Below are 27,847 nucleotides of genomic sequence, written 5' to 3' on the forward strand. Positions count from 1 at the left end.
TTACGAAACCATGAAAAGCAAGAATGAAGGTCAGGAAGGGGCACAGATTGCAACACCACCTTCCGATTGAGAGCCCTGTAATCAATGACAGGCCTGAAGCCTCCTTGGGGTTTCGGGACTAGAAAAATAGGCGATGAATACGCCGACTTAGAGGGCCTAATAATACCATCCTTCAACATCTGATCGATGATTTCTCTCAGAGCCTTCATTTTGGGTGGAGATAGCCTATACGGTGGAAAACGGACAGGAATCGAATCCGTGACCTCAATTTTGTATTCAATAAGGTCAGTAACACCAAGAGTATCAGAGAACACCTCGGGAAACGACTGACACAGTTTGCGAATACTATCAGCCTGCTCCTCAGGTAGATGTCTAAGGTCTAACAACATCTCATCCTGGGTAGGCGAAATAGAAGAACATGACACAGAATTACACTTTAATAGTGGTATTTTACAACTAGAAGCAAATTTGAATGTGCACGACCTAGACTGGAGATCGAGCACAAGACCAGTGTGAGAAATAAAGTCAGCTCCCAGTATGATGGGGCAAGACAGGTGCTTAGCCACAAACAATTTAATTTTCCATGTAAATTTAAAAATACGAATTTTGACCAGTAAGGAACCTAGAATTTCTAATGGAGATGAATTAGCCGAAACGTATTGAACAGGAGAAGAGACATAGTCAGGAAGTTTACAAACCGTTTTCAATTTAGAATACCATTCAGCCGCAATAACCGAACAAACACTACCTGAATCTAAGAGAGCTGTTATAGGCTCGTTATTTACCTCAATCTTAAGAAAAGGAACAGGTGCGGGGGTATCCGCCGCAATCCTAAGACATTCTTTAGGGCATTCAAAAGATGAACTTGAAGGCTGATCGTTCTCTGCATTTACAATCTGTTTACTAGGGGCTGAGTCTCGGGAAGATGGATTAGTCGACTCAGCCGAAGCCACTAGTCACTTTTTATTATTGGCATCGGTGGAATTTGCACCAGAAGTTGAGCAGGAGGGGGTGCTATTTGAGTTTGGGCAATTTTTGGCGATATGTGAGAAGGCCCCACACTTAAAACAGCCTTGTGATGACCCGGCTCCATTCCTTGTCCCACTTGACTTGATCAGCGGACACTTGTTGCGCAGATGGTCAGGCGACCCGCAAGCATAACATTTACGGGGATTGACTGGTCGGCGAGGTGGCGGCCGAGTGTTACTAAAGGAAGGCGGGGGTTCTTTCGCGACACGCAAAGAATCGGCGTATCTAACTCCTTCCGCTGAGACGGCCAATGCTTCAAGTTCAGAGAAGGTTTGCGGGCACGCCGCGAAACACAAGTATGACCTGTAGGGCGGTGAAATCCCTTCGACAATAGCTTGCACGATCTGATCCTCAGGGAAGTGGAGAGCAAACACCCTAGTATAAAACTTAATATCTTGGATGAAGTCTGCCAGGTTTTCATCCAAGCGCTGTACCCGATAATAGTATTTCTGAATAAGAGATGACCTCGCGCGGGCAGGAATAAAATTTGCAAGCAGATGTGCATGGAAATCTTCGATAGATGACTGTTCAGCTATGGCTCTTACTATTTTATCTGAGAGAACCCCAATAGCATAAGGATAGATAATTTGCAAAATTTGACATGGGGAAAGAGAAAACACAAGGGCATGATCCTGAAATTCAACTAAAAACCTTAAGAAAGAAATAACTTCACTGGTGGTGTTGACCGAAAACTTAGAGATACCTCTTAGCAACATTGCCAATGGATGAGGCAAGCTGCTAAACCCGGGTGACATAGTAGGTAGAGGTTTCAGGGGCAAAGAAGTTAATTCAGAACGGATGTTACTCAACGATGCACGGCGTTCAGACTCGTTGTCCAATGGGGCAGAGATAGTTTGAGCAGCAACGGTTATCCTATTAACTTCTCCCTTGGGAGGCGCTTCCTCACTACCTGGATTCACTATGGTGGGTTGATCAGATTTGGGAGGAACTTCCCCAGTTAACAATTGAGTGACCTTATTAGATAATTCGGAAATATTTTCCAGGAGCGTACTAGCTTCCTTCCTCTGAACATCATTCAGTTTTAGAGACAACAGATCGTTAACCCTATTCGAAAAATGATATAGCCTGCCTTGCACACGCTTAATTTGATTAGGAGACGGATCATTTTCATCAAAAAAACTAACTACGGAAGCTAGCCCAGTAATATTCTCCGTGATCGTGGAAAGAGAGTCGTCAATTTCTTTCTCTCCCAAATTGGGGATGGAAATGGGCAAATCAAGGGACTCTCTAAGTTTGTTAGTGTCTATTGCAACCGTGCCTCCAGATTGCACATTTCTGATAGTTAATTCATAGATCAACTCCTCTTTGCGCAAATAGTTAAGAAGGAGAACATCGCGAGGGCCGGGCATGATGACAGACCAATTTTGAAAAACTCAAAAAATTCCAGCAACTGGGAAAATAGTTAGAGTTCGGAACAAACAATATTTAGCCGTCAAAAGGGGCTAAATTGAGACCCATTCAACCACGCTCTGCTACCACTTGTTACGGACTTTTCCGTGGTAGGTAGAGGTGAAAGAAGGTGCGGGTGTGAATGGGTTTCAAGCTACGAAATTATAGTGCAATGTAAAATTAATTTAAAATTTAACAAGGTTATATTTTCTTTTCGAAAACAAAGAAATAACAAGCATGGCAGGTACAAAGTAGCAATTCAAAAGGGGTTAGTTACAATATTTACAGAATTTGGGCTTCGCGCCCTGACTTCACAATGCTTGGGCAATCAGCTCAGTTTTACCCCAAATACTAGTTTTAACAGAGGGGGAGAAAACCCCATTCATACCTAGGAGCCCTTGCTCCAAATTACACTCAAAAACCTCCATGAGGCATACAACCCAGAATTTTCAAAAGAGCCACTCGCTCTCAAAATTTAAGCCTCTCCCAGGCCACACCAAACTCCACCTTCAAGTTGTCCTCAACGGACATAAACACAGGGGTAAAATACCCAATCTACTGAGGTCTATTAAAAGAAAAGCAGGTTAATTAAATGACCTCTAAAATAACAATTTGAGAGGAGGCGAACTTGCACTCCTAATACACTTTGATTAAGACCTACTTGGCACTAGGCCGTTAATACAAGGGCTAATCCCATGCTAAAGAGGTGACTTAAGAAAAGAACAATTTGTTTTACATTAACGAAAAATAGGTTGAGAAAATAAGTTCACCTCAAGACAATGTGAGTGGGAGCTCGAGAGGGTTAGCACTCTCTATCCCAATATGTCGTTTTACAAGAGAATAGATGAAAAGAGAAGTTACATTTTAGGAAAAGGTTACATGGTTGAACGCTTAGAACCCGCCCCGAAAGTTAAACTGCTGAGCTAGTAAAGAAAGAAGTTATTAATCGGCCATTACCTTGTGTTGAACGGCTGGAGAAGAAAGAGGCGCTTCCCGCCCCCTGCTATGTACTTAACACACTGAAAGATGGAACAGAAGTGGCTTAGAGACCCAAAAATCAGCAGTTTAAATACTCTCGCGGAAGTTTCTAGGCGTTAGGGGAAAGAAAACACCCTCCCACAAACTCTTTATTGGATAGGACCCCGCAACAGATTCAAGTTGGGGAAGATACATCTGATTGGATAGAAATTAATTGAAGAAATTCGGGATTGGATACATTCATAACAAGGGGAAGAAAGGGGTAAATATTGCCAACTTAAACAATGATAGAAAGAAATTTAACAAAGAACAAACTCTTGAAATTAAATTTTCTCCAAAACAATAGTTCTTTGACTCCGCACTAGGTTGCACTATTGTAGATCTTCAGTAGTGTCCTCTAGAAGAGAAAGTTCACACTTCTTCCTTCAAGCGAAACAAAAACACATCAAAAATGACACAGTTCAAAAACTCAAAATTTTCCACGTGGTGACATCTTCTGAGACGGTAGAAAATTAATACTGTCAATAAAGTTCAGACTTCCTCCAGCAGAGGAGTTTCAACTGGCGCAACTTTTAAATAAACGGTGTAGAGGTGTACCGCCCGGTACAATAATAATAATAATAAATAAATGTTAGGAGACTGATAATGCAAGAAGAGTCAGTCATCTATTTTGCAACGTTCTCATAGACTCTACCAATACCTCACCAATACGTAACCATGTAACTATAGTTTTGTTTCCTGACAATCATTATGTAAATTGGTGGATCAGAACCTTTAAATTGAAACCAGAATCGTATACTTCTTGTTTTCAGGATATCAGGTCGTACTCTTCGAGGATTCCAGTTGAGTTCCCCTATCCCATTATAGCTGATGAACGCAGAGAATTAGCCGTTCGCCTGGACATGATCGACGAGTCGGACATTTACAACCCAGAGGCAGCTCTTACTGTGCGGGCCCTGTATATTATCGGACCGGATCGCAAGGTGAAGATGGCAATGTTCTACCCTAACTCCACAGGAAGAAGTGTTGAGTAAGTACAGGCAATTTAGAGTATATCTACAGTTGTTGGCGCCTTGGCTGAATGGTCCTCGTAGTGGCCGTCGGTTTCAAGGCGCCGTGTTCGATTCCTGGCCCAGACGAGGATTTTAACCTATTCCAGTTAATTCTTCTAGTTCAACTCTATTCGTCTTAATCTTAATTTACAGTACCTAACAAAAGTTTAAGACCACAAGCGAAAATAAGGTAATGAACTCCTGGGGCTATATTTATGGTGCGAATCGGTCCGCAAACAATTTTTGGATTGTTCTTGTTGATATATATTATGAAAAAAAAAAACAGTATCCGCCTCTGTAGTGTAGTGGTTAATGTGATTAGCTGCAACGCCCGGAGGCCGGATTCGATTCCTGGCTCTGCCACGAAATTTGAAAAGTGGTACGAGGGCTGGAGCGGGGTCCACTCAGTCTCGGGAGGTCATCTGAGTAGAGGAGCGTTCGATTCCCACCTTAGCCATCCTGGAAGTGGTTTTCCGTGGTTTCCCAATTCTCCTCCAGGCAAATGCCAGGATGGTACCTAACTTAAGACCACGGCCGCTTCCTTCCCGCTTCCTCGTCTATCCCTTCCAATCTTTCCATCCCCCCGCAAGGCCCCTCTTCAGCATAGCAGGTAAGCCCACCTGGGCGAGGTACTGGTCATCCTCCCCGGTTGTATCCCCCGACCCAGAGTCTGAAGCTCCAGGACACTGCCCTTGAGGCGGTAGAGGTGGAATCCCTCGCTGAGTCCGAGGGAAAAACCTACCCTGGAGGGTAAACAGATAAAGAAGAACCGTTGAAATATCGAATGAAATGGAAGTGTCATAATTTTTTTTAACATTCTGAGAACCTATAAAAATACCCCAATTTTTGGTGTAAAGACCATTCCGTTCACTAAACCACATGAGGTATAGGGATAGGGCTACTTAATGTTCTCTAAATAACTATTCAGCAGAGTGTATATTGGCATAAAAGCCGAAATATCGCATTTAAATAACAAAAATTAAGACTGTATTTAGAAATGCTTGAAACATCTTTGGAATTAGCTACCGTCACCGAACTTGCATGCCTCACATAATACAGGCTTCGCTCAACAGATAGCAATGGTCGATACATACAGGGGATTTTTTTTTATCTATTCAGGGTATTGTCGCTCGTCCGGTCGCCTGTGCAGCGAGCCTGTCTCTCACCAAGCACTTTGCCGTAATGCGGCTAGGGCTCGCTCACGGTACTGAGTCTTAGAGTGTCTTCGCACAAGATTCCCTGTACTGTATGAAGATGTTGTGAATGCATGATTCGAAGTAGTGTATCGATTCATTCAAGTGTCCGAGTGAATCGAATCACGGGAACGGCGAGCTCACGGCACACGATTCAGCTTACTCCCAGCGGACAGTGCTGAGTGGCGTACTCACGGCTCTCTAGCGGGACACTGGACGTTGGCGGGGAGCCGAACTTCCGCTGCAGCGAGACAGTGAATCATGGCACACTGAAAGAATCGCGCGCAAACACGGCTCACTGAGACACAAGATACACACGGCTCTGTTGTATGTCCGGCGCTCCCTTCTCGCTCCGCCAGCCAGCTACACGCGCGCCAAGTGTCATTCTTCTAGCCTCGACGCGCAGCCCTCAGTGCGCGTGCCTGAACAGTCGTGTGTGTACTATAAAGAGGAACTCCCAGCCTGTCCTGATGCCCACTTGCCCCGGTGTCCAGCTCCAGAATACACCCTACGTCGAGCACGGAGGCTACTCCTCTTGAAAATGTGCTTCGACCAGGTGGACTGAATTTCTGGCAGTACGAGGTCTCACCTCTGGTCACCGCTCCTCTTCCGCTGCCCATATCCAGTCATACTATTACATACCGTCATATTTCCTTAATTGATGCAAGCTCCCTTGGTTTCGCCAAGTAAGAATTCTTCCAACATTGAACTTGCTTTTATGAACTCAGACTTTCCAAAACATTTATGTCAGTACTTCTGATAGTTTTCGGCTATCGACTTTTCATATCAAGGACTATCTTTTCGAGATAGAAGTGGATGTAAATACTGTAAACTTGTATATAGTGTACAAAAGATAGACTCTTTCTCAAGATTCCTAATTCATTTGCTTCAAGTTAAATTTCATTTTTATTTGTGTAAATAGTGTATTTTGCATTTGAAGCGAATAATAAAGTTGTGTTTTGTAGTTCTCAACCTTGGTTACAACAGGCTCCTTATCGGCACACTGGACACTGGCGGAGAGCCGAGCTTCCGCTGCAGCGACACATACAGTGAGCCATGGCACACCGAAAGAATCGTACGCAGTCACGGAGCAGTGAGACACAACACACACACGGTTCATTATCGGTACACTGGACATTGGCGGGGAGCCGAACTTCCTCTGAAGCAATACATACAGAGCCATGGTACACTGAAAGAATCGTATGCTATAATGGACTCTCATTTGAAAATAATACCCACTCGCATTCACTGTCCTCTTCTTACAGGGAGGTTTAAATAGTAGATGGATTTACTTGCTGTGTTAGAAAGATAGTCAAAACATAATTCTAAAGTAGCTAGTAAGTAGGTAGGCTATTAGATTATACGATTTATTAGTTTAATGAATCTTAGTATTATAACTTAGTTGACATTTGACAATTAATTAAACTCGACTCTAGCCTGCCCTATGACTGTGAGTCATGCTCATGACCACTCAAAAGTACTTGTTTTATATTGGGAAGAACAACTCAGTATTCTCTCAGTTCGTATGTCACATCGTTGTACAAGACTTCAATCACATGTGGACAGTAAGTGAGCCGACTGATGCAATAACTTAACCAACAGTATGTTGAATTAGAAAACCAGTGGGCTACTGACATCTCGGGTAGCCTATACAAAACATGACGACTTAAAAAATCTTATGCTGATAGAAAAATACATGTTTTCAAAAATGACTGAGCGAGTTGGACGTGCGGTTACTATCGCGTAGCTATGCGCTTGCATTCGGGGGATGGTGGGTTCGAATCCCACCATCGGCAGCCGTTAAGACGGTTTTCCGTAGTTTCCTCATTTTCACACCAGGAAATGCTGGGACTGTACCTTAATTAAGCCATGGCTGCTACCCCTCTAATCCCAGACCTTTCCCATCCCGCGTCGCCGGAAACCTTTGATGTATTAGAGTGACTAGCTTTTTTTCTAGGAAAGGAGTTCATAGTATGAAGACCAGATGGCAGCAGCGAGCACTGAATGCTGTTGCTGCTGTCTTACCAGTACATACTACACATATGCAGTAGGAGCTGTGAATCTAATGTGCTGTGAATCGGATCACTCTATCGATTCAGTAACGTGAAAGGAATCAAATGAATCGATTCAGTATAATGAATCGAATGTCGCATCACTAATACACGCTACCGTAATGAAAATGGCATTGCAACAATATACTGAGCACCAAACACGAGAACACTTGACTAAACTTAACTTTACGCTGATAAAGCTCTCAACAGACTGCATAGGAGAGCTTGTGTCACCGAGGAGCGCAAAACGGCAAAGTGCTTGGCGGGAGAGAAGCTCGCGGCGCAGGCGACCGGGCGAGTGAGAATCCCCAGAACAGATAAAATACTGTCCCCGTACAAAAGGTATAGGGCTACTTTATTTTTTCTAAGTAACTATCCAGTACAGTGTATATTGATGTAAAAGACCGTATTTAGAAATGCTTGAAACATCTTTGGAATTAGGGTCGTTTTTCTGCGGATATTCTTTTGAAATTTCCTATTTAAATAATAAAAAGTAAGACCGTATTTAGAAATGCTTCAAAAATCTTTGGAACGAGCTATTGTCACCAAACTTGCACGCCTCATGCAGTACAGGCTTCGCTCAACAGATCGCAGGGGTCGATACATGTTACAGATGGAGAATTTTCGCTGACTGGCGTCTTATATTTGAGGTTACGGTCACCGTCCGAACTGGGAAGTGAGTGTCGTGAATAGTGCAGGAAAAAATAAGACCCTGTGACACTTTCATCTTTCGGGATTTACGGAAATATATACTCTATTAGATATGTATTTAGAAAAAAAATTAAGTAACCTTTTGTACGGGGACAGTATTTTATCTGGTCGGGGGATTCTCACTCGCCCGGTCACCTGCGCCGCGAGCTTCTCTCCCGCCAAGCACTTTGCCCTTTTGCGCTCCTCGGTGACACAAGCTCTGCTGCAGGATAGTGAACAAGGTGAGCTTTACACCGAAAAGTGGGGTACTTTTATAGGTACTCAAAATGTTTCAGAAATTATACCTCATAAACTTCATTCGATATTTCAACGGTTCTCTTTCGTAAATATTATGTCAACAAAAATGCAGACCAATCATACCATAAATGTAGCACAAGGAGTTCATTAACTGATTTTCCCTGGTGGTTTTCAACTTTAGTTAGCTACTGTACATACGACACAGCACACTGAAAATTACCACAGAAACCCAGAATAGTGAATAAATCCCTTCACGTAGGGCTGGTGCCAAGAAGGGCATCCGGCCATAAAACTGGGTTAAAGCCATACAAAGTGCCGATTCCAGATAGTATGTCTACAGTACCGTGAAACACCACCCCACACCGCATTCATATCTTCATATTATTTTGGCATTCACGGATATTTTTCGGAGTAGTGTTCTTATCTATGTGTTCTTTCATCTCAAGCTCTTGTGTTTACCCTGTTTGTATAAGTCATCCTATCACTTTCAGGATGAATAGCCGAGTTGATCTGGTGCTCGCGCAGACACTTAGGGCCGATTGCAGAAACGGTGTTTAGACGATGTTTACGGTTAAACAAGCCTAAGTACGGCCGCCGCATTGCAGAGACGTTGTTTATCACTTAGACACTGTCCAAAACCGATGTTCAACCGGCCGTGTTTAAACACTGGCGAGAACACTGTTTAACCTCAAATGAGAGGAGCGAATCACAATCAGAGGTTATGTACCATGAAACGTGTAATTTGTATTATCACGTTGAGACGATTCCGGGAAGAAAGGTTAGTCCGACGGCCTCTCTGTCGGCCGCCCGCTGCGAAATCGCAGCAATTCATTTGAAATGTGCGGGGAGGAAGAGCTTAAAATAATATTTCGCTTTTCAAGAGACTTGTTTCTTGAGACTGGCAAAGGGACAGTCCGGTAACCGTCAACTTGAATATAATTCTTGGCAACCGATGTATTTTATTATACACTGACGTACAGAGCAAATGCAACACCAAGGAGGAGTGATTCGAAAGGGATGAAAGTTGGGGAAAAAACAGAGACGGCACGGACGAATAATTGATGTTTATTTCAAACCGATATGCAGGTTACACAATGCGCACGGCATTGACTCAGTAGGATGTAGGACCACCGCGAGCGGCGATGCACGCAGAAACACGTCGAGGTACAGAGTCAATAAGAGTGCGGATGGTGTCCTGAGGGATGGTTCTTCATTCTCTGTCAACCATTTGCCACAGTTGGTCGTCCGTACGAGGCTGGGGCAGAGTTTGCAAACGGCGTCCAATGAGATCCCACACGTGTTCGATTGGTGAGAGATCCGGAGAGTACGCTGGCCACGGAAGCATCTGTACACCTCGTAGAGCCTGTTGGGAGATGCGAGCAGTGTGTGGGCGGGCATTATCCTGCTGAAACAGAGCATTGGGCAGCCCCTGAAGGTACGGGAGTGCCACCGGCCGCAGCACATGCTGCACGTAGCGGTGGACATTTAACGTGCCTTGAATACGCACTACAGTAGAGGTGACGTGGAATCATACGCAATAGCGCCCCAAACCATGATGCCGCGTTGTCTAGCGGTAGGGCGCTCCACAGTTACTGCCGGATTTGACCTTTCTCAACGCCGACGCCACACTCGTCTGCGGTGACTATCACTGACAGAACAGAAGCGTGACTCATCGGAGAACACGACGTTCCGCCATTCCCTCATCCAAGTCGCTCTAGCCCGGCACCATGCCAGGCGTGCACGTCTATGCTGTGGAGTCAATGGTAGTCTTCTGAGCGGACGCCGGGAGTGCAGGCCTCCTTCAACCAATCGACGGGAAATTGTTCTGGTCGATATTGGAACAGCCAGGGTGTCTTGCACATGCTGAAGAATGGCGGTTGACGTGGCGTGCGGGGCTGCCACCGCTTGGCGGCGGATGCGCCGATCCTCGCGTGCTGACGTCACTCGGGCTGCGCCTGGACCCCTCGCACGTGCCACATGTCCCTGCGCCAACCGTCTTCGCCACAGGCGCTGCACCGTGGACACATCCCTATGGGTATCGGCTGCGATTTGACGAAGCGACCAACCTGCCCTTCTCAGCCCGATCACCATACCCCTCGTAAAGTCGTCTGTCTGCTGGAAATGCCTCCGTTGACGGCGGCCTGGCATTCTTAGCTATACACGTGTCCTGTGGCACACGACAACACGTTCTACAATGACTGTCGGCTGAGAAATCACGGTACGAAGTGGGCCATTCGCCAACGCCGTGTCCCATTTATCGTTCGCTACGTGCGCAGCACAGCGGCGCATTTCACATCATGAGCATACCTCAGTGACGTCAGTCTACCCTGCAATTGGCATAAAGTTCTGACCAATCCTTCTTGGTGTTGCATTTGCTCTGTCAGTCAGTGTACATGGGGTAATTTCCATGGAATTATAGCTCACTTCGACTACATACATGTCTGAATTACTTGTCCCAGTCGTCAGAGGGATTCACTTATATTTACTGCCAAGTAAGCACACATGCACACATAACAGTGACAACTCAAAAGTAGATTGTATGTGGTTTTTATATACAATCGTCGCTCTAAATCAGAGACGGTTTCGGCAACTATGAGACAGGAAAAAGTAAGTGGTGGTGATTATTGTTTAAGATGAGGACTGGGAAAGAAGAGCCGTGGCCATAATAATAGCCCTAGTATTTGCCTGGTGTAAACGTAGGAAAACTACAGAAAACAATCTTCAGAGCTGCCAATGATGCGTTTGGAATCTACGATCTCCAGAATACAAGCTACATCTATATGGCCCGTACAACACATTAAGTTACACATTACTATCGTTTCATCTTCTCTTCGTCGAAGCTATTTACGAGTAGATTACACTCACCGAAACTACGCTTTAATCAAAGCTTTACTTCCCCGTACGGTGGCGTGTCGCTTTAGTGTCGATAATATTATGAGATTTAATTTCCACCGGTCCGACTCGTTGGCTGAACGGTCAGCGTACTGGCCTTCGGTTCAGAGGGTCCTGGGTTCGATTCTCGACCGGGTCGGGGATTTTAACCTTAATTGGTTCATTCCAATGGCACGGGGGCTGGGTGTATGTATTGTCTTCATCATCATTTCATCCTCATCACGACGCGCAGGTCGCCTACGGGTGTCAAATAGAAAGATCTGCACCTGGCGAGCCAAACCCGTCCTGGGATATCCCGGCACTAAAAGCCATACGACATTTCATTTCATTTCCACCGAAAGCGATATTCCTATCTGTGGACAAATAATGCTCATGCTTAGCCATATTTGAGTAATGTGTAGGAAGACAAACAGCTGACTGGCGTTCGGCGCGCGCACCGACGAATTTTATTGGTTGTGACAAGCAAAGAGTTGCATGAAAGATACTTGTATTTCCATTTTCAAACCAATATTGAAACTTTAAATGATATCTAGTTAAACACCAGCTGAAATTGTTTATGCAATAGAAGATCATGCTCGATTTAGACGTTGTTAAGTAGACGTTGTCTAAGACTTAAAACTAGTCACCGTTTCTGCAATCGGCCCGTAAGTTTGGTGTATCGAATGCCGGCACAATCATTTGGCATTTACAGGTGCCATACCTAAATGCGTTAGTGACAGCACTCTGAGGCACTTATGTTCCGCAACATTCAGTCACGTACATTCTACGAGTGACATATGTTCAACGGATGTTAAAATATAGCATGAAAACATTAAATCTTATTACATCTTCGTCCAGCTCTTCCAAAGAGAAAACAAGACAGAGAAGAGTACAAAACTCTAAATTCCTCCGCATCGCTCATCATCACATAACCGCTCCTTTCAAGTGTCTGGTGCAAGGCTATGAAATAAGAAAGAATGAGGTTAGAATTTTTATTTTATTTTGTTATTTCATTATTCTGTTTTCTGAAGTTTATTTTAGATATTATATGCTTAAGTGTAAGAGAGGGCCGTGAGCCTTAACTTCGCCACAGGTGAAGTCATGAAAAAAGAAAATAAAATAAATAAATACTAAAATCTTAAATAAGCTGCAATTTGAACTCTTTGCTTTACTTCACACCTACAGGATTTTCTTGCACCAGGTGGTCCAATCTGAACATGAGTCCATTACATTTAAGTCACCTATTTTCAATTGTTTGAGCGGTCAGTATAGGAGTAACACAGATGGCTGTCTGGGGCCAATTGTGCACCTGGAGGAAAAGGGCAGGTGATCCACAGACTACAATATTGCACGTGTTTTTTATTGCGTTCTGCCTGCAGCGGGCCAATCATAATATTGACGTTACTTGGAGGTCGGAAGCTTCGAAGATATAACCCTAATACCCAGAGCTGCAGCCCCAACATTTTTACAGGGTATACTTTAAAGTTATGCCGTGACTAATCCCGACTTTTAGATCGCCACTGTCCTTAAAATTAGTGGTTGGCGCTTCATATAGGCCTACAACTGATTTTTCGTAATATGACGGCTTACTCTTCTTAGGAACACTATCTTCGTTTTCAGATTTTACTTTTTCGACTCAAACTATCCGTTTTCAACCAACGATCCTTCTTTCTTCTTGCTAAACAGCGTGTTGCTTGCTTTCACTCTCAGAGAAACTGGTACGGTATTGTACGCGCACTTTTTAGTGATAGATTTTTGTACTTGGCGAGGAGTAAGAAGGAAGCACTGCCGGTTCCGGTAAATACTGCCAACTGAATGGAAATGAAATCTGAATTGAATCGATAATATGATCGATCGATATGAATTTTCTAAACCTTTATTACTTTAACGCCAATAACTCTGTCACACACACAATATATAATACTATATAATATTTCCCGATGCGAATCTTGTTCCTAGCATGAATTCTATAGTTTGGCTTTGCTGTGTAAACAACAACAGTACGAGTACTTAAAGTGTGCGCCAGATGTCGCACAGCGATGATAAGCGATTCTTAGTTTGTGTTTCAAAAGTTGCCAATACGAATCTCGAAGATAACCGAAGTCGATCGATTCAGCACTAGGGTGTAAATCTATCGCTAAAAAGTGCGCAGATAGTACTAGTGATGGGATAATCGAATACAAAATTATCGCTTATTTGATTATTTAACTTTATTCGATTATTCGATTATATTTCACATTCTATCAATTTTCGATTATTCATTCGAATGAATGAGACAATCGAGTAGTAAATATTTTTACCATCCGATTATTTTTTCGAATATTACGAATAAGGGTACAAAATCTCCAGGACGAGGAAATTAGACAGAAATACATGGATATGATTAGTGAGAAATTTCGAACAGTAGACAGTAAGCAGGTTCTGGATATAGAAAGAGAATGGGTGTCATACAAAGATGCTGTAGTAGAACCAGCAAGGAAATGCCTAGGAACGACTGTGTGTAAAGATGAAAAAAAAAAGCGAACATCTTGGTGGAATGATGAAGTGAGAGCAGCTTTTAAACGTAAAAGGAAGGCTTTTCAGAAATGGCTCCAGACAAGGGCCAATGCAGACAGAGAATTGTACGTAGATGAAAGAAACAGATATAAACAAATAGTTGTTGAATCCAAAAGGAAGTCATGGGAAGATTTTGGTAATAACCTGGAAAGGCTAGGTCAAACAGCAGGGAAACCTTCCTGGACAGTAATAAAGAATCTTAGGATGGTAGGGGGAAAAGGAAATGAACAGTGTTTTGGGTCATTCGGGTGAACTCATAATAGATCCCAGCGAATCACTGGACAAGAGGGGGGAATATTTTGAAAATCTTCTCAACGTAAAAGGAAATCTTCATGGTGGTGTCGCGAACAACCAAGCTCATGGGGAGGAGGAAAATGATGTTGCTGAAATTACGCTTGAGGAAGTGGAAAGGATGGTAAATAAACTCCATTGTCATAAAGCAACATGAATAGATAGAATTAGACCTGAAGTGGTGAAGTATAGTGGGAAGGTAGGGATGAAATAGCTTCATAGAGTAGTAAGATTAGCATGGAGTGTTGGTAAGGTACCTTCAGATTGGAAAAAGGCAGTAATTGCACTTATCTATAAGCAAGGGAACAGGAAGGTTTTCAACAACTATCGAGGTATCTCATTGATTAGATACCAGGCAAAGTATTTACTGGCATCTTGGAAGGGAGGGGGCGATCAGTGGTTGAGAGGAAGCTGGATGAAAACCCGTGTGGATTCGGACCACAGAGGGGCTTTCAGGGTCAGATTTTCAGTATGCGCCAGATAATTGAAAAATGTTACGAGAGGAATAGACAGTTATGTTTATGTTTCGTAGATCTAGAGAAAGCATATGGCAGGGTACCGAGGGAAAATATGTTCGCCATACTGGGGGACTATGGAATTAACGGTAGATTATTAAAATCAATCAAAGGCATTTATGTTGACAATTGGGCTGCAGTGAGAATTGATGGTAGAATGAGTTCTTGGTTCAGGGTACTTACAGAGGTTAGATAAGGCTGTAATCTATCACCTTTGCTGTTCGTAGTTTACATGAATCATCTGCTGAAAGGTATTAAGTGGCAGGGAGGGATTCAGTTGTAGGAAATATGTAAGCAGTCTGGCCTATGATGACAACTTGGTCTTAATGGCAGATTGTGCTGAAAGCCTGCAGTCTAATATTTTGGAATTTGAAAATACAGTAGATGCAATGAGTATGGTATGAAAATTAGCCTTTCGAAGGCTAGTGTAGTGCGTTGTCTGATTACGAAGAGGAAAGTTTTGGGGCAAACACAATTACACATTCCCCGAGGCAGAAGAATTAACCAGACTCGATTTAAATCGCCGACCGGTGGGAATCGAACCCGGGACCCTCTGAACCGAATGCCTCAACGCTGACCATTCAGGCAATGTATTATTATTATTATTATTATTATTATTATTATTATTATTATTATTATTATTATTATTAAATAATAGTAGTGTTACGTCCTGCTAACAACTTTTGTGTCTTTCGGTGAAGCAGAGGTACCGGAATTGTGTTCTGCACGTGTACATTTAAGTGACGGTAAATCTATCAGCACCTGGTCGGCTTATCTGAGCACTTTCAAATACAGTACTACCATAACAGCATAAGTGGGATTGGCCCACCAATTTAGGCTCAGAAAATTAGCGTTCTACCGTCGGAGAAACTCTTCCATAATACTTCAGACTCCAGCGAAGATATAGGATTCTAAAATATAATCCAAATATTGTCGGTAAAATATATTATAGTTACAATGTAAATAAATTAATTGCACTCTCCAGAATCAAATTAAGCGAAGTATTTGTATATAACAAATTCCAACCTGTAAGTTTGAGTAGTTTCACCTTTCCGCCACTTTAAAATATTAAATTGTTTCTAATTAAAATAACATTCGTTTATTTACATAGGTTTAAGCAAAAAACAATTAAGCACTCAAACAACTTTTCCTTGACAAGATAAAAGGTTTTAATATCTAACGAGCCTTTGGTTTTTTTCTTCATTGTCACTATTTGACATCTCTTGATGTAAAAGATGGGTTATTCGTAAAATACCACTTCCAACGCATAAAGCATCTTTTACATCCAGAAATGTCAACTAGTGACAATGAAAAAACTAAAGATTCCTTAGATATTTAGACATTTCATCTTGAGATTTTAATATAAGTGTTTAATTGTGTTTTATTTAAGTATTGTGTTTTTGTGCATATTTTAACTGTAAATCAAGATCACGCCTGAAGATGCTTTCTCTGAAAAGCATACTGACTAATTTTAAAATAAATTAATGTTATTTTAATATAAGAAAAATTGTAAGATTTTTAAGTAGTGGAAAGATGGAACTTCACAGACTTACAAGTTGGAATTTGTTATATATAATAATTCCACCACGGAGCAAGATGAACCTCATTACTTGTAAAAGTAATTGTATGTCAGAGGATTTACTAGCAACAGTAGCATTGAGAACATACAGAAGTGCAGAAGAGTCAATAGTGGTGTCTATAATGCTATAACTCTATCTCGATTTTTTAAAAAGTTAGTCGCACCCCGAACCCGTGCTAAGTTGAGTCAAAGTCACTTAAGTAGGTACATTCTCTGCAGGTAGAAGTGACCTTCAAGTACCACTACAACCCAGATGATGTCTGACAAGCAGGTGATACAAGAAGACTTCTAACGGCCATACTACCAGCATTTCATGCAAACAATACAAACACGACGATAAATATTTGACCTTTTGTTTACCCTATTCTTTCAGTATGGTATGCCTTAAATTGAATCAAGGTGCAGACAAGCTAATTCAGTTGCGATCTACAGTATTTTCACGGGCGGCCGTGCCTTATACGCTGAAGTGATGATGATGCTTGTTGTTTAAAGGGGCCTAACAGCGAAGGTCATCGGCCCTACGCTGAAGTGCTGTACCACATTGTCTAATTGAAAAATAAATTACTTTAAAAATATGATCTACAATGAAATACAGTGCATTGAAAAATACGTCAGCCAAAGAATAGGAAATCATTCAACTCCCCTCATGACCAGGTAACTAGTCATCCGCTCCACGCTGGGTGGCTGTGCAGATCACAGCACAGCGAGAATTTCTAAGCTTTTTGCCAGAAAGTGGGAACTCTGCCTATTGCGCATGCGTGCCCAACTTTTCTGATGTGCTGTGGAAAGAACAGCCAAGACATCACTTCACAGTGAGTCTTCGTTCGACCGCAGAGAAGAATCTCTAGTCACACTTGCATTTCGACCGAAATGAGAACGGTTTTCCGTGGTTTCCCATTTCCACACCAGGCAAATGCTGGAGCTGTACTTTAATTAAGGCCACGGCCGCTTCCTTCCCACTCTTAGCCCTTTCCTGTCCCATCGTCGCCATAAGACCTATCTGTGTCGGTGCGACGTAAAGCAACTAGCAAAAAAAAAAAAAAATGAGAACGTGGCAGGTGGCACCCTCTTGACTCAGCGGTAGTATTTAAGAGGGGATCGTTCAAAGCAAACGGGAAAACAAAATACTGTAGAGGAAACCATCAGTTGTTCCCGCAAGGTCTTTTGATACTCCCAACTTGCCTATTCCATAGCTACATTTGTAAATCGATGAACTATAAAAATTTAGAAACAGAAGGATTTGTTCTGGTCAACCAAGATCAAGTAATTGCTACACGGAACTACCGTAGATTCATCATGAATGATCCAACAGTAGTCACAGACAACTGCCGCCGCTGATCCAGAACTGCGGAGAGCATACAGCACGTCACATCTGGCTGACCACACTTGGCCAACACTGATTATAATCACCGACATGATCAAGTAGCTAACATTCACCTGAAACTTTCTGTAAAATGTGGATTTCTTCAGTCATCAACTGCATATTGGAAATATACACCTCCACCCGTTCTCTTCGCACAAACTACTATGAGACCGAGAAGTCATAACCGATGTCACGCTCAGCAACAATAGGCCAGATATTATTCTAATAGATAAATCAAAATGATCCGCATCCCTTATAGAAATTGCTTGCCCAAACACCAGCAATCTGCAAACAACAATAGCCACAAAGATACAAAAATACGCAGAACTGGCAATAGAAATACAACAACGCCTGTGCAAACTAGAATCAGTCACCACAGTTCCAATAGTAATATGCTGTCTCTTTCTTTCTTATTCTGTTTATCGTCCAGGATTGGCTTTTCCCTCGAACTTAGCGAGGGACCCCACCTCTACCACCTCAAGGGCAGCTTCAGACATCGGGTCGGGGGATACGACTGGGTAGAATGACCAGTACCCCGCCCGGGCGGCCTCACCTGCTATGCTGAACAAGGGCCTTGGTGGGGGATGGGAAGATTGGAAGAGATAGACAAGGAAGAGGGAAGGAAGCGACCGTGGCCTTAAGTTAGGTACCATCCCGGCATTTTCCTGCAGGAGAAGTAGGAAACCACGGAAAACCACTTCCAGGATGGCTGAGGTGGGAATCGAACCCACCTCTACTCAATTGACCTCCCGAGGCTGAGTGGACCCCGTTCCAGCCCTCATACCACTTTTCAAATTTCGTGGCAGAGCCGGGAATCGAACCCGGATCTCCGGGGGTAGCAGCTAATCACACTAACCACTACACCACAGAGGCGGACAGTAATATGCTGTATCGGTGATATTTCAAAAAGCTTGCACAGCTCTTTGACCGCATTAAACCTGCATCATCACACATACGTTGTTCAACTCGTTGGCTGAATGGTCAGCGTACTGGCCTTCGGTTCAGAGGGTCCCGGGTTCGATTCCAGGCTGGGTCGGGGATTTTAACCTTCATAGGTTAATTCCAATGGCCCGGGGGCTGGGTGTTTGTGCTGTCCCCAACATCCCAGTAACTCACACACCACACATAACACCCTGCTCCACCACGATAACACGCATCTACCTACACATGACAGATGCCGCCCACCCTCATCGGAGGGTCTGACTTACAAGGGCTGCACTCGGCTAGAAATAACCACACAAAATCATTATTATCACACACCCTCCTGTGCACCTGCCACATTGTGAGAAAGTTTCTGGGAACGACTTTTCCTCTGACTTACGCCAAACACCATGAAGTTCCAGGCCGCAATTGCAGTAATACTGAAGAACAGATTCCCAAAATGGGGAGATAGGAAGTTGTTTAGCGACATCATCTGTGCATGAATATTGAATTTTCACGACCGCATTGTAATCGAAACCGACTTTCAACCTATTAGGTCGTGTTACGTACATATAGTACATGTTGAAGAGTTGTTAAGTACAGAAAAAATTGGCATATTTATTGTATAAATGTATATGTTGTAATTATTTCTGTTATAAATATTTGAAGATATATGTACCTATAGTTTCATAATCAAGAGGGTGATTCCTTGCTTAGGCCGAGTCAGCCCATTATGTTACCGGCACAAGCTGAGTCCTCCTAAATTGATGTAACAATAATAACAACAACAACAACAACAACGAACTCTACCATGCAGGGTAAGATAAGAAGGGGTAGACTAGGGCCAAGCTAGTTAGATTTTAATGATATAATGAAAACAGCTGTGAAAATTAAACAAGGCCTCAGAGCTAGTTCCAGATAGAGGACTGTGGAGGCGCTTAGTTAATTCACAGAGGCTTACAGACTGAACACTGAAAGGCGTACTATGATCTATATTGTACCTGTCCCGAGCATCGACAGAGTACTAAGTATAAATTCTCCTCACAAATATATCACGGATTGAGATCTTATGGATGAAGAACTTCTGAGAATCAATCCTGGGCATCGAAGTCCCATCCTCCCTACTTTCATTCAGAACAACGGCTACGCTCGAGAGCATATGGGTCATGGTTATGTCCGGTAAAAATAAACTGGGCATGTACTATAAATATCTTGAAAGTAGGGCACCATAGTAAGATGAGTACATTAATCTAAGAAATGATAAGAATATATTTTTACCAAATTCAAAACACAATTTTATTCACTGAGATAGTATTAGGGCAAACGTCTCTACGCACATGAGGTGCCAAATACACTGACTGACAGAGCAAATGCAACACCAAGAAGGAGTGGTCAGAACTTTATGCCAATTGCAGGGTAGACTGACGTCACTGAGGTATGCTCATGATGTGAAATGCGCCGCTGTGCTGCGCACGTAGCGAACGATAAATGGGACACGGCGTTGGCGAATGGCCCACTTCGTACCGTGATTTCTCAGCCGTCAGTCATTGTAGAACGTGTTGTCGTGTGCCACAGGACACGTGTATAGCTAAGAATGCCAGGCCGCTGTCAACGGAGGCATTTCCAGCAAACAGACGACTTTACGAGGGGTATGGTGATCGGGCTAAGAAGGGCAGGTTGGTCGCTTCGTCAAATCGCAGCCGATACCCATAGGGATGTGTCCACGGTGCAGCGCCTGTGGCGAAGATGGTTGGCGCAGGGACATGTGGCACGTGCGAGGGGTCCAGGCGGAGCCCGAGTGACGTCAGCACGCGAGGATCGGCGCATCCACCGCCAAGCGGTGGCAGCCCCGCACGCCACGTCAACCGCCATTCTTCAGCATGTGCAAGACACCCTGGCTGTTCCAATATCGACCAGAACAATTTCCCGTCGATTGGTTGAAGGAGGCCTGCACTCCCGGCGTCCGCTCAGAAGACTACCATTGACTCCACAGCATAGACGTGCACGCCTGGCATGGTGCCGGGCTAAAGCGACTCGGATGAGGGAATGGCGGAACGTCGGGAACGTCGTGTTCTCCGATGAGTCACGCTTCTGTTCTGTCAGTGACAGTCACCGCAGACGAGTGTGGCGTCGGCGTGGAGAAAGGTCAAATCCGGCAGTAACTGTGGAGCGCCCTACCGCTAGACAACGCGGCATCATGGTTTGGGGCGCTATTGCGTATGATTCCACGTCACCTCTAGTGCGTATTCAAGGCACGTTAAATGCCCACCGCTACGTGCAGCATGTGCTGCGGCCGGTGGCACTCCCGTACCTTCAGGGGCTGCCCAATGCTCTGTTTCAGCAGGATAATGCCCGCCCACACACTGCTCGCATCTTCCAACAGGCTCTACGAGGTGTACAGATGCTTCCGTGGCCAGCGTACTCTCCGGATCTCTCACCAATCGAACACGTGTGGGATCTCATTGGACGCCGTTTGCAAACTCTGCCCCAGCCTCGTACGGACGACCAACTGCGGCAAATGGTTGACAGAGAATGGAGAACCATCCCTCAGGACACCATCCGCACTCTTATTGACTCTGTACCTCGACGTGTTTCTGCGTGCATCGCCGCTCGCGGTGGTCCTACATCCTACTGAGTCGATGCCGTGCGCATTGTGTAACCTGCATATCGGTTTGAAATAAACATCAATTATTCGTCCGTGCCGTCTCTGTTTTTTCCCCAACTTTCATCCCTTTCGAACCACTCCTTCTTGGTGTTGCATTTGCTCTGTCAGTCAGTGTAATTGCCCACGTGGCAAATTTTAAGATCATCTACACTTAACTTATCGCATGGGTAATGCCATTTAATGTCTTAACGAGTTCAATATACACTCTTCATTTGCATTCTGACATTCCCAAGCCGAAACCACTCATCACTGCATATATCGCAAAGTCATTGTCACATATTAGGAACTTCTCCCTTTCACTTTAATGATGATACCATTTGGATATCCATTGTATTGTGAAAGAACGCGTAAATTACATGAAGACGGTGGCATCTCGAGTGTTTTCCTTTCTTATGTCTGGAATTTGAGAGTATTTGACCAATACATTCCTGATTACGTCAACTAATTTTCTAGTCATGAAAATCCCGCCGTCGCCTATCATTAATTGTTCCTATTAATATCACATTACACATTACCACGCTACTGAATATACTGTCCCTCCGGGTAACAAACGTATTACTAATATTTACAATGCGGACATTACAACGCTGGTAAGTCTGTAACGCCAAAATGAATCATTATACAATTTCACAAAGCACAAACAGTATAATGCATAATATAGCGGAGCATTATCCCTGTAAACAAGAAGAAAAAACACTCCACTGCTCTTCGGAATCTGTGATCCCACAGAGGTCTTCTGGTATCGACCCAAGGACTTCGATACCAGTCGGGTATCGAACCACGCCTTCTTGACTTGGTGCTAGCTGAAATTCCCTAACTACGACTTTATTTTAATACCCTAATTGAAGGAGTGCATCATCTACCGGCTAATTAAACACAAAGCCTTCCGATGGCAAAGACAAATTACTACGCAAGCGAATATTTATGCACTGTGTTCTAAATGGGCGAGATTATCCCTGCAAGTCAGAAGCACCACATGTTTGAGGACAAAGTCCTTAAGAAACAAACAAGTGAGAAGTCTAGAGCCACATCTCCCTTTCACCCCACTTCTCTGAAGCCTTATATCACTAGCCAAGGGAAACACTCCCTGGCCAGCAACAGCTGAGCGGATATACACAATTCCATCCGGAATAAACGGTTAATTATTAATTCATCTATCGCATATTTTCTGGACATACTACCCTCCATGGACATCGTTCACATACCATTCACTTTCTTCCAATGCCTCAGCAAATTACACTACTGGCTTTTATTGTTATTATTATTATTATTATTATTATTATTATTATTATTATTAGACTATTATTATTATCTCATGTCCTGCATATCTTCACATATTTTCTCTATTTCCCTCAATTTCACACAAACTTAATATCCACACTATTCAAATACCTTCAAGAATATATTAAGATGACTTTTACCGACAGGGAATTTATAACATTTCACACACTCGCAAATCTTTCTAGATCATTGGTTCACAACTCGAATCATGGTTTGCCTTTTTCACTTATCAGCATCCTTAAACTAAGGGAGGATGTCTATAACCATGAAGGATTTTAATTTGTGAAGCAGCTGGACAATTTAGTACTCGGAGCTTACGAAGGTCCTCCCAACTATTTTAAAACGGAAATACATAGAAGTCAGCCGAATTATTTAAATCCACCCGTCTACGAGTGCTTCACTAAACACACATAAGAACTTACAGGGCAGTAAACACTATTCCCATGAATAACTTAGGTGATTTACCACTAATCACCCAGAAGACAAGAAAAATAAAGCTAAAAAGCTGTACCCCATTGAGAATCGCATCTCTCGCTATCTTTACACTATACATGAATTCAAAATGCATGCTGCTGAATCTACAAAGTTAAATTATCGTATTAATGCTACCTTTGACGGATTTTCATGCTAAGATATCGTTGGACCGGGCGAGTTGGCCGTGCGTGTAGAGGCGCGCGGCTGTGAGCTTGCATCCGGGAGATAGTAGGTTCGAATCCCGCTATCGGCAGCCCTGAAAATGGTTTTCCGCGGTTTCCCATTTTCACACCAGGCAAATGCTGGGGCTGTACCTTAATTAAGGCCACGGCCGCTTCCTTCCAACTCCTAGGCCTTTCCTATCCCATCGTCGCCATAAGACCTATCTGTGTCGGTGCGACGTAAAGCCCATAGCAAAAAAAAAAAAAAAGATATCGTTGGAATGTACTTATCATTTCGGTGTGTAACCTGCTGACATCTGGCGATACCCATATGGATTTAGTTATCCATAACAGCCATCTCGCTGGTAGGAGGGCCTGGGTTCATCTGGTTCCGCGTTGACTCCATGATGTACTGAAAACTGCTACCTCTAAGCCGTTGAAATCCCACGTTGTCTTTCCACTCAGGAACACCGCTGGCACATAGGCGCAATTTGGTAGCTGTAGGTACTGGATTCACGGGGCACTCACATACATGTGAACACAGATGTAAGTCATTCGAGGTACGGTTTTCTGACTTCAAGATAAATGTAATAATTGTAGTAACCACTCATAGGCTCGAGATGGACTACCACAAGTAGTGATTAATATCCTGAATATTGCCATTCGCGCCCCGTTCATTGCATCTAGCGACAATTGATAATTTGTCTATCCCTAAACTGAGCGTCACTCTTCAATTACTCATTCCTGGCTAATATGACTATACTTATTTAGTAGAGTTTATAGCATCTGATAATTTCATACGGGCTAACTATAGCACACTGATGTTTAGCCTTCCGTACTCACTGTCTTACTGTACACTGACGATTACAGGTAGCTTGACCCGGTCTCTAAATTAAAATCATTTATTTAGCCTGTATAGAATATCACAATAAGATCTTGTATTCACTCTGTCACAAGAGTAATACTGATCACCCGTACTTGATGTAATGATCACACACACACACCTATCACACCGTGACTGTAGAAAGAAACACGCAGTGTGCACTGTGACCTGAACCACACGAAGAATGTTATAGAATAAGATGATATGTGCAGGTTAAATCGCCTTATATAGTCGACTAGTGAATTCTTCTTTGGAGAGGGAAGGCTCCTCCAACTTTGACATATTCACTCCACTAATAGTCATCTTCTATAGTTGACAAAGACAAAGACAAAGACACCTCCGTACAGGCCATGAAGGCCCTTGGAGGAGTGGAAGGTAAAGGCTTCCACCATTGTTAACCGCGGCACGTGATGGGGTAGAGTGGTTAGCTCTACGCCCGGCCGCCTTTGCCCCCAGGAATTAACCTGGTACTCATTTTTGTGTAGGCTGAGTGAACCTCAAGGCCATATGCTTCTATAGTTGAATGGATGCTAAATTTGTAGCTATTTACACCCTCTATTTAATGAACTATTTTCATTCAGATCGGATCGCAGGCTTCATGGTAATTATGAATGCGTCCTTTGGTTTTTTAGACGCGCTGGGTATGGATAATGGGGACTCCCCGCTCTGCGTTAAGAAAAACCCCAAAAGGCCATCTGGTCTTCGTCACTGCGATGCTGTCTCAAGTGATGTCATTAAGAATGCGTCGAGAAGTAAATAATATTTTTACATCATTAAAGAATACAAATTATGCAAAGTTCACTGATCTATTTTATGTAGTTTTCCTGGGCTTGTGACTAATTATTATTATTATTATTATTATTATTATTATTATTATTATTATTATTATTATTATTATTATTATTATTATTATTATTATTATTATTAGCGAGAGCGCGAAATCTGTGGGTTTGTATTCAGGGAAATGATGGTAATATACAGTTCTTAAGTTGAAACCCTGTAAATTAACCACACCTTGTAACACACGCAGCATTATAAGTCTGCACTATAGAGAGGGTAATACCAAGGTCACGCGGTACTCAGAGCTTCTCATTCTCCTCAAGCGCAATGAAGGCTCCTGCCTCCGAAATCGCAATCAAATACTACTTACAACCAAATATCTCATAAAATGATGCCGAAAACGGCACATATATCTTACTAGGCTTCCCGGCATGTTTAATAGCGTGATATTGAACGGTTTCAGTATGTATGTATGTATGTATGTATGTATGTATGTATGTATGTATGTATGTATGTATGTATGTATGTATGTATGTATTTATTTTACCATAATTAACCAACAACTAACATAGTGAATGCCATTTAGTCAAACGTGATTTGAAAGGGGCTGAACAGCATTCAATTCTGACCTTATATTTTAACAAGCTTGTTAGAAAACCTTTAGAAGATAAATTCTGTATGGGAATGACTTCTATGTATATCGTGTAACTTAGATTTCGTTTCTTCCATAATAAATAGAATATCGCTAGTCTCTAGGTTCGTGGTTTTCCAGTTTCACACCAGGCAAATGCTGGGGGCTGTACCTTATATAAGTCCACGGCCGCTTCCTTCCAAATCCTAGGCATTTCCCATCCCATCGTCGGCATAAGACCTGTCTGTGTCGGTGCGACGTAAAGCCACTAGCAAAAAAGGCTCGAGGTTTGTGTTTATTTCTGTATCTTTACATGATGAAATTTAAGAATTTTCTAATCAATTCTTTATTTACATGGTATTTAAATTCGTATTATGTTACCGACTTCTTGTTTCTGAGCAATGTTTAGCGTCAAAGTGAAAATATGCACGTCCCCTACCCCTTTTCTTCACAGTTACTTGACTATGATTTTATCAAATGGCTACAATACGAGAAATTAACATAGTATTGCTTGCAGATAATTCACTTTAAAAATGAACACTTTCCTTGCTAAAACATATCCATATACGTGCGGGGGAGAACGATCTCCCTAGAATAGAATGCAGGAACCCTACAACATGTACAGTATAATAGATGGTAATCAATACGAATGCCAAGGGACAATATCCCCTGTCCTCTACTGTAATGCGAGGAAGTTCATTTGAAGTGTAATAATGGCTGATTATCAGTGAAACCCGCGCGGAATTCCACTGGAGGATAGCTGGGATATGTCGGGCAGAGGGGATATGCGAGTTAAACCACGAAGTCTTATTCCAGCCGACCGGGAATGTACCTTGGTATATCCGTATATCCAAAACTTGCACTTTTAATTTAAAGCGAACTTGGAGAAGAAGATGGAAAAGGAAAAGGCTTATATAACAAAAAGATTAAAATAGTTTGGATACAATATTCTTCCTCTTCGTATTATTATTATTATTATTATTATTATTATTATTATTATTATTATTATTATTATTAGCCTATTATTATTATTATTATTATTATTATTATTATTATTATTATTATTATTATTATTATTAGCCTATTATTATTATTATTATTATTATTATTATTATTATTATTATTATTATTATTATTATTATTATTATTATTATTATTATTATTATTCACGTGCCACATCTGGTCCCTCAGACGTTGGCGATCACTCTCGAGAAAGCACCCCTTTCTTTAGCTGACCTGAAGAGTTGTTCGGTATTGTTGATCCATTCTTTGATGTTTTGGAGCCATGACATCGGTGGTCTCTGTGGTGTAGTAGTTAGCGTGATTAGCTGCCACCCCTGGAGGCCCGGGTTCATTTCTCGGCTCTGCCAACAAATTTGAAAAGTGGCACGAGGACTGGAACTGGGTCCACTCAGCCTCAGGAGGTCAACTGAGTATAGGTGGGTTCGATTCCCACCTCAGCCATCCTGGAAGTGGTTTTCTGTGGTTTCGCTCTTCTCCTCCAGGCGTTTGCCGGGATGGTACCTAACCTAAGGCCACGGCCGCTTCGTTCCTTCTTCCTTGCCCGTCCCTTCCAATCTTTCTATCCCTCCACAAGGCCCCTGAACAGCATAGAAGGGCCTGTACTGGTCATTCTTCCCAATTGTATCCCCCGACCCAGAGTCTGAAGCTCCAGGACACTGCCCTTGAGGCGTAGAGGTGGGATCCGTCGATGAGTCTGAGGGAAAAACCGACCCTAAACAGAAGAAGAAGAAGAAGAAGAAGACATCTGTGGTCTACCAGCTCCTCGCTTGCATTCTATCTTATGATGTGTAGAAGCCCGTATTTTCTACCTCCTTAACTCTTCATTATTGGTTATAAAATCTGCCCAGGCTATTCTGCGCATTCTCCGGTGTAACCACATTTGAAAGGCGTCGAATCTGTTCATGAAGCGGACTTCGACAACGTTACAAATCACATCAAGAATTATTTTCTTCAAAATAATAATAATAATAATAATAATAATAATAATAATAATAATAATAATAATAATAATAATAATAATAATAATAATAATAATAATAATAATAATAATAATAATAATAATAATAATAATAATAATAATTTCGTGTGGCTATTGCTAGCCGGCTGCAGCTCTTGTAAGACAGACACTCCAACGAAGGTGGGTGGCATCTACCGTGTATAGGAAGCTGCGTTTTATTGTGGTTGATGATAG

General features: G+C 42.6%; 1 protein-coding gene across 1 annotated transcript in view; it reads left to right on the plus strand.

Annotated features, from left to right (window-relative positions):
- LOC136871603 (peroxiredoxin-6) overlaps positions 1–27,847 on the plus strand; it is a 149,665-nt gene that overhangs the window by 68,291 nt on the left and 53,527 nt on the right. The window contains exon 3 of the mRNA XM_067145054.2: positions 4,230–4,447. Within this exon, the coding sequence (XP_067001155.1) occupies positions 4,230–4,447 (218 nt within the window). The remainder of the gene's footprint in view (positions 1–4,229; positions 4,448–27,847) is intronic.

This window comes from Anabrus simplex, chromosome 4 (assembly GCF_040414725.1).
Source record: "Anabrus simplex isolate iqAnaSimp1 chromosome 4, ASM4041472v1, whole genome shotgun sequence".
Lineage (NCBI taxonomy): Eukaryota > Metazoa > Arthropoda > Insecta > Orthoptera > Tettigoniidae > Anabrus > Anabrus simplex.